The sequence below is a fragment of the Talpa occidentalis genome, unplaced genomic scaffold (genome assembly GCF_014898055.3).
Source record: "Talpa occidentalis isolate TD23 unplaced genomic scaffold, MPIMG_talOcc4v2.1 talOcc4.2, whole genome shotgun sequence".
Classification (NCBI taxonomy): Eukaryota; Metazoa; Chordata; class Mammalia; order Eulipotyphla; family Talpidae; genus Talpa; species Talpa occidentalis.
The window spans coordinates 15,389,198-15,397,262 of NW_023602073.1; the positions used below are offsets into that span (position 1 = coordinate 15,389,198).

Genomic DNA, 8,065 nt, shown 5'->3' on the forward strand with positions numbered 1-8,065 from the left:
TCATTTTGGAAAACACAGAGTTGCAACTTCCACTGAGGCTTCCTCAGTTCATGGGGTGCTTCAGTGACTGTGATGTTGTGGAGAAGGAAGCTGATATGTGTAGGAGACACATACAGGACAGCTAGACTTTGGCATTGACATGGTTTCCCTACAAATTTGCAATGATGGAAGTTCTCACAACCTGAGATTCCAGAAAGGCAGGAAGTATGACTGTCCTTGAGAGCTTAAATTTAACATCCACACACAAAGGACCAGGACAATGGCTTGGAAGAGACCCTGAGGGAGACATAACAACTAACCAGTCTGCAGGCTGAGTGCCCATGAGGGATCACATCAGTATATCTGGAAGGCATAGGCCTCTGGTGCAGGAGACTGGTCAGACCTGGAAAGTCTTAGCGGAAACACAGTGTAAATTAAAAAAAAAAATTTGCTCTTATTACAGCTCTATCCCATCATCAGTCTCATAAAGATGATAGTATAACGTCACCTGGACTGCCCATGTATACAGAGCTCACAAAGGTTTTTGAACCTCGAAGGATGAATATGGACCCTGTATTGTGGTAAATGTGCCAAAGTGATGAGGTTGAATTCTTTTAACCATGAACTTATATAAACTATGAGGAATTTCCAATTTCCAATTTAGTCAAGGATGGTTCTAGGTAAGAAAGGTCAAAATTCTGCTTCTCTGGACTGAAGTATCAGGAATCCCAGGGAATTACTATTGAAAGGCTGAAAAAGAAAGGAGATAAATTATCATAGAATGTTTCTTCCTTGGATGTCATTTATTCAGTCTGGTGCAGTAAGAAGGAACCAGCATGTGCTGTGTGAAAACATCCTCCCCTCTGCCTAGGCTTTAGGATTCACAATAGTTTGAAATCAATAAACTCAATTTCTTACCTGCCATTTTCTTATTTGTTTCTTCGTGATCAACTTCAGACCCTGACATTGGTCATCTTGTTCCCTCAGTTTTGTCACAGCTTTCTGGAGCTTTTCCTGATAATAATACGGTGAAACAATTATAATCAATCTGACAAAACTTCTTCAAGCACTTGAGTCTAACCCTCCAGGATGGTTAGACTGACCTTAAGTGTTGTTCAATCCTTATGCTTTCAGAGAAACACCCTGAGGAAGGTCTGTGCAGTAAGCCTGGACCACTATTAGGACTTTTACCATCATTTCTGTACGGCCAAGATGGAGGCTTAGGAAGGGGTTGAGTGACATGCACTGGGGCCCATCGCTGGCGGGTGGCTGAGCTGTGATTCCAAGCTCATCTGCTGACCCAGAGTCAGCTGACCCAAAACCACAGTTCTGCCAGGGAAATGCTGCACGTGGCAAAGATAATAACATACACAGATGACTTTCTCTAAATTTCTGCATATGGTGAGTTGTGTGTCCTTGCAGACTCTCTTCCCACTGGCTGGGATCCTAGTCACCACCCAAGCAAGGGCACTCCAGACTCTCTTGTTTTGCTGATTTCTTTACCCTGTTGACTCCAGGATCCCTAAAAGGTGGTGTGTCTTTCCCTATTTTCAGATTCTGTCACATGGCCCTGAACATTGTGTTTTCTTGAATACACACAAGCGAAGATAAAACAGGCTGGTGTGGATTGGGCACACTGTATTCTACACAGGGTCATCACAGCAAGAGTGAATAAGGACAAGACTTTGATCATCCACTAAATGTTAGTACAGTTAAGAATTTATATTTTGGGGACTCATCGTAAACCATTTGTCAGAAAAATGACACAATAAAAGTCATATTTCAAGATCATAATCTCTGATTTAAGTGAAGAAAATCTCATGTCTGAGAGTTCAACATGAGAGCAGGTACTTGCTCAAGCCCTCAGCCCACCCACTCACCTTGTAGCCTGGACATACGTCCTCCACAAGAGCCATGCTGTGTCCGCTGTGCTGGGGGGAGCGCTCACAGCGCCAGCAGAGGAGCCTCATATCATCCTCACAGAACAGGCGGAGCTGCTCCCCATGCTCCTCACACAGCCTCTCACTGTCTATCTCCTTAACGGTCTGAATGAGGTTTTCCAGTTGCTTGTTGGATCGGAGACTTTCCCTTTGAAATGGTGCCCGGCACAGGGGACATTGGGGCTCCCTCAGGGATGATGTCACTTGTAGGTTCTCAAGTGTGCCCTCTATGCACTGGCAGCAGAAGCTGTGCCCACAGTCGATGCTCAAGGGCTCTGTCATCATCTCCAAACAGATGGAGCACATGGCTTCCTCCCTCATCTTCTTGATAGTGGTAGCTAAGGCCATGGCTTTTCTTCAAAGGCTACAATATCAGTTTGGAAGCAGAGATGAAGCTGTCAGAATTTTTCAGTGATGGAACTACACAGCAACTTGGTTATTCAGCCTCCAAAGGCCTTCAAATCTGTCTGGAGAAGAAATGGTTTGGATTTCGAAGAGGCAAACCCTTTTGCTGGGTTGTAGAAATGGTGATCCCTATCATAACTGGCTACTAAAATTTAACTTACATAAAGTGAGAAAATTTAAATTTTCTAATTCTACTTCCCACTAACTCTGTTTCATTTGCTTCATATCTGCCTGTGGATTGGCTACATGGCACCCCAGAGAGAGAGCATCTATCATAGGAAGTGAAGAGAGATAGAAGCAAGGTAAGCTTTCCCATAAAAATTGCAGGCAGAGAGGGAGAACTAAGTCAGGGAGAGTGAATCTCTTTCCCCATCTATCAAACATCAAGAATGATAATTAGGGCCTCCCTGGCAGCGCAAGGGGTCAAGACATAACCTATGAAGCTATCCACAGCCAGTGCATCACGAATTTGATCCCCGGCTGGCCAGGGAACCACCCTAAATGGCGCAGCAGACCTCTCCTGACTTGCCCGCTGCTCCCCTCAGCAGTGTATTTCAGTCTGCCTGCCTGCTCTGTTCCCCACTCTGTCTCTGGTGAATCTGCTCTCCCCCACACACATACACTTCTGGCCTGGACCCCAGATCTTGTATGCATAATTAAATAATTTTTTTTTAAAAAGAATGATAATTAGTGCCAAATCACTTCCTTATTAAGTAGTAATACCACTTAGGAATTGGGTAATCTACGAAGGATTCAAATGAGACAAACACATTTGACTCTACTTCTCCCCACCTCCCTCCCCCAATTCTCCCAACCCCAACTCCCACACATAAAACATAAAAAGGCAATAATTTAATAAAGATTCAGTGGGAAATGGCAATAGGATAAAAACAAACCAAGGAAACCAGAACAGTGTCCCTTCTGTCATTCCTAGGTGACCTGAGAGAAAGAATCCAAAAGTGCTGGAAAGTAAGAGTTGGTACTGGGAGCAGAGCCAAGGACACCTGGGAAATAGCAGTCTTAGGAACTGTCTAGCAGGGGAAGTTCCCTGTGGGAGAACCCAGGGAGTTTGCAGGATCCAGATATGGGGAAAGTGGGAAGCAGTGGGGAAGGTGGGGACATGTGGGACATTGGGTACTAGACACCCCTAGTGTCTAACAGTGATGATCTGAGAGCCAGACAGGGAGGAAAGACAGGAGCAAAGAGGCCTACCCCTGCCCTGCAGCTAGGTGCTCAGAGAATCTAGTCCTGCCCTCTTCCCACAGGGAGGCTGTGGGGCGAGAATGGAATCAGGGGAAATGTTAGTGACCTTTTCTTTGAAGTGACAGTGTTCAGAATGAAAAACTGGCATCAATTAAGTTACTGGCTGGGTTATTTCTCTCTAATGCAATAATCAGGACAACTCTCTTCAGATTTAGAGAATTACTGCTCTATTTGACTCCATGGCATATTATTTCCACAAAGGGTGTATCAGGCTTCTCTCTGCCAGGGTTGCAGTGCTCCTGGGGAGATGACCGCCCTCCTCTGACCCTCATTGCCCTCGGCCTTCACTGAAGGTGAGTGAAAATCACATGAGGTGGGACATGGAGTCTGTGAAAGAAGAAGAGACAGGGGAAAGTGATGGAAAGCAAGTCCTGACCATTTTCACATTCCAGGGCACCCTCATCGCCACCCTCTCTCTCTCTCTCTCTCTCTCACAAACACACACACACACACACACACACACACACACGTTAGCACTTCCTTTAAAAACGTTGGCCTACACTACCTCTCACCATGCACAAAAATCAAATCAGAATGGATAAAAGATTCCGAGATAAAAGATACCTGAAACCATAAAATATATAGAAGAAAATATAGGCAAAACACTACAAGACATACATCTTGGTAACAACTTTAAAGGCTCATCATCCAAAGCAAAGAAAGTCAAGAAAAAGATAAACACCTGGTATTACATCAAACTGAAAAGCTTCTGTAACTAAAAAGAGACACCCCACTAAACTAAAATGAGACATCCCACTGACTGGAAAAAAATCTTGGCACTCCATCCAACTGATAAGGGACTGACCACAAAGATATTCAAAGAACTCACATGACTCAACAAGAACAAAGTAAACAATCTAGTCAAGAAATGGCCAGAAGAACTTAAAAGACAGCTCTCCAAAGAGGAAATGCAAATGACCAACAAACATATAAAAAAATTCAACATCCCTTACAATCAGGGATATGGAAATCAAAACCACAATGAGATACTACCTAACACCAGTAAGGATGGCACATATCAAAAAAACTAGCAACAACAAAAGTTGGCGAGGAAGTGGTAAAAAAGAACCCTCCCACATTGCTGGTGGGAGTGCAAACTGTCCCAACCACTATGGAAAGCTGTCTGGAGGTTCCTCAGTCTACTAAAATAGAGCTGCCATATGACCCAGCAATTCCACTCCTTGGGATCTACGCAAAGGACACAAAAACATTAATTCAAAAGAATACCTGTACCCCTATATTTATTGCAGCACTATTTATAATAAGTAAAACCTGGAAACAACCCAAATGCCCAAAAATAGATGACTGGATCAAGAAGATGTGGTATAGATACACAATGGAATATTACTCAGCAATCAAAAAAAGATAAATTCATGCCATTTGCAGCAACATGGATGGAGGCTGAAGGAATTATGCTCAGTGAAATAAGTCAGAAGGAAAAAGAAAAATATAGGATAGTTTCACTTATAGGAGGAATATAGGGAAACCACATAAGACATCAGGGGAAAAAATAACAACACAAAACTCAACAAAGCAAAAACAGACGATTATAAACCAGAGACATACTGCAGGGGAGGAGGAGGGAGAGGGATCAGAAGGAGGAAGGGAGGAGCACAGGGGACTGTGGTGATGGTGCACGGGTGCATTGGGGAAGGGAATTCTATGGGGACTACACTTGGTGGGGAGGGAAGTAAACATTGTTTAAAAATGAACAATGATGTAAAATATATATAAATTAAAAAAAAAATTGTTGGCCTGGAACTGGTCACCACCTTCGCCACTCAGCACAGTCCCATATTCATGGCGGGTCCCTCTACACTGTGATTTCTTGCAGTTACAATAAAGAAGTTAACTTGGACTGCAAAACTCAGAAATTAAAATTACATGGGGGTCAGAGTCTGGACATTGGGAGGAATATTGTGGCTTTGCTCATGTGCTTTGTGCTCAGCTTGAATCAAAAGGAAGTGGGACACAGTAGAAATAATACCCTTCATTTGTAGCAATAGAAAAAAGTGACAGAATACTGAGCAGGAATCTTCTGTCACAAAATGTAGAGATTTAAATGAACAGTCCAGTGGACCGTAAACTGAACATCTTTCAAATAAACTGACCACATACATGAGAAGACGTTCAATGTTCATAAATTGCAGATTAATACTGTGAGGTTGACAATACTTCTCTAAGAACCATACAGATTCAGGGCACTCCTTATAGATACAAGCTGTAGTTCTGTTTTGCTGTTGTTGTTACTTTGGTGTGTTTGTTTTTGTTTTTGCTTTGTAAAATTGGCCAGCTTATCCTAAAATTCATCTGAAAATCAAGGAATCCAGAACAGCCAAAACAACCTTGACAAAGATCAATATTGCAGGATTCACATCTTGCAACTTCAAATCTACATGACTGCAATGGTCAAAAGTACGAAAAAGTACTTGCATGAAGACAAACATATAGATCAACGATTTGTAATAGTCCAGAAATAAACCCATACGTTTATACTTAACAAATTTTGACAGGTGTCAAGACAATCCAATGTTCAAAGAATCCTCCCATGAAATGACTGTGGAGAAAATACATACCCACAAGCAAAAGAATAAATTTGAACGCCTGCCTCAAATCAGTACAAAACTTATTCAAAATATACAAAGATCTAAATGTAAAAACTGAAATAATTAAAAACTGTTGTAAGAAAACTTCAAGGACAAAGACCAACAACGAAAAAAAAAAAAAAAGATGGGGAGGATAACAGATACTTGAACTTATGGTTCTTCATCAGGAATGTGAAAACAACTCAGAGAATAACAGGCAATTTTTGAAAATCATGTATCTGATAAGGGACTTACCTAGAATTATCACTAGTACATAGTGAGTTCCTACAAATCAACAACAGAGACAAATAATCCAACTTAAAAGAGGCCATGGATCTGAATAGACATTATCCCCAAAATGATATAAAATGGACAATAAACACATGGAAAGGTGCTGACATCACCAGTCATTAGAAAAATGCAAAACAATACCACAACGGGATAGCACTTAACAGTCATAGGACAGGTAAGCTTCAAAATACCCACAATGACAAGTAGAGAAATAGGAAACACATGCATGGCTGGTGGGCATGTAAATGGCGCAGCTTCTTTGGGAAACAGATAGACAGTTTCTTCAGAAGTTGAAGAGTTATCACATGATTCAGCAACTCTATTCCTAAGGATATATTCCACACTTGATGTAAGCCAAAAGACAGAGAAGTGATCTCCTAACTATATATATTCCAAAACTGAAACATACTCCACAAAAATTTGTGCATAAGTGTTCACAGTGGCATTATTCCAATTAGCCCCAAAGTGGAAACCCAAATGTCCATCCAGTGATGACACCTAAAATGTGTGAAATTCCCACAGGGAAGATTATCCTTTCAGGATTCACATCTTGCAATTTCAAATCTGTATGACTATATTCATCCGTAAAAATGTACAAAATATCAATTCATGCACCAACATTGATGAATCCTGAGAACACTATATTAATGGACAGAAGCCAGACGCAGATGTCACCTGTTGTATGATCATTTTTGTTAACTGCCTAAAACAGGCAAATTCAGAAAGAGAGAAAATAGGTGAGTCCCGAGGGGAGTATGAAAGTAGGGGGAGGGGAGTTACTGCTTAAGGATATGAGGCCTGTGTGTGAGGAGATGAAAATGTTTTGGAATTTAAATAGTGGTAACTGTTGTACAGAATACACTATAACTTACACTGGGACACTTTGTAGAAGTAGATTTCATGTTCCACAAAATAGATCTCTGTAAAAAATTCAATTCCTGGGAAAAAGCATCCACATATGCAAAGAAACAAGAGATTGTGACCCATAATAGAAGAATCAATCAAAATTTATCAGGACTGATACAGTTGTATAAGGAGAAAATAGAAACTGTAGATTGTTATTTTAACTGCATTTCATAACTTCCAAAGTTCAGCGACACCTAAAAGCAACTTAAAAGACCCTAGAGAAGGAAACTTTGGCATAAACGTACATAGAGTGGAATTAATGATTGAATTTACGTTGGAGAAAACCAATGAGGAAGCAGCAGGCACAGCGACAGGAACTCTGGACAATGAAACCGACAGAGAACAAAACCAAGCAATGCCCAGGGCGTCTGTGAGCTGCGCCACCGGCCGTGTGTGCAGGAGGAGGAACTGGGGAAGGAGCAGCAAGAACAGGAGGAGAAATAACAGCTGGAACAGTCAAAGCTTTCCCGGAAACCACCCAGGGCGCCCCCAGGGGAGAGAGTGACCAGGGTGTGGGTCCAACCCCGCCCAAAGCGGTGAGAGACAGACAGACAGACAAAGGAGAGGCGGAGAGAGAAAGGGAGAGGGGGAGAGAGAGAAAGGGAGAGGGAAAGAAAAAGAAAAGGGAGGAAAGGAAAGGGGGAGAGAGAAAAGAGAAAAGAGAGGGAGAGAGAGAGGGAAGGGGAGAGGGAGAGA

At 42.1% G+C, this 8,065-nt stretch overlaps 1 protein-coding gene across 1 annotated transcript; it reads right to left on the reverse strand.

The window, feature by feature from the left end:
- Positions 1 to 511: 511 nt before the first annotated feature.
- On the reverse strand, positions 512 to 7,355 carry LOC119253524 (E3 ubiquitin-protein ligase TRIM38-like). Its single transcript, XM_054697944.1, has 4 exons — positions 7,336 to 7,355; positions 1,860 to 2,382; positions 898 to 993; positions 512 to 550 (listed from the first exon to the last, which is right to left on the reverse strand). The coding sequence occupies exons 2-4, from the start codon at positions 2,265 to 2,267 to the stop codon at positions 512 to 514; spliced, it is 543 nt and encodes a 180-aa protein (XP_054553919.1). The 5' UTR covers positions 2,268 to 2,382; positions 7,336 to 7,355.
- Positions 7,356 to 8,065: the final 710 nt, after the last annotated feature.

Bases quoted from the DNA above. Each gene is read 5' to 3' on its own strand.
- LOC119253524 (XM_054697944.1), bottom strand. From the start codon at position 2,267: ATGGCCTTAGCTACCACTATCAAGAAGATGAGGGAGGAAGCCATGTGC. The intron at 994-1,859 runs GTGAGTGGGTGG...TATTATTATCAG, and splicing joins ACGTATGTCCAGGCTACAAG to GAAAAGCTCCAGAAAGCTGT. The intron at 551-897 runs GTAAGAAATTGA...ACCACAATACAG, and splicing joins AACAAATAAGAAAATGGCAG to GGTCCATATTCATCCTTCGA.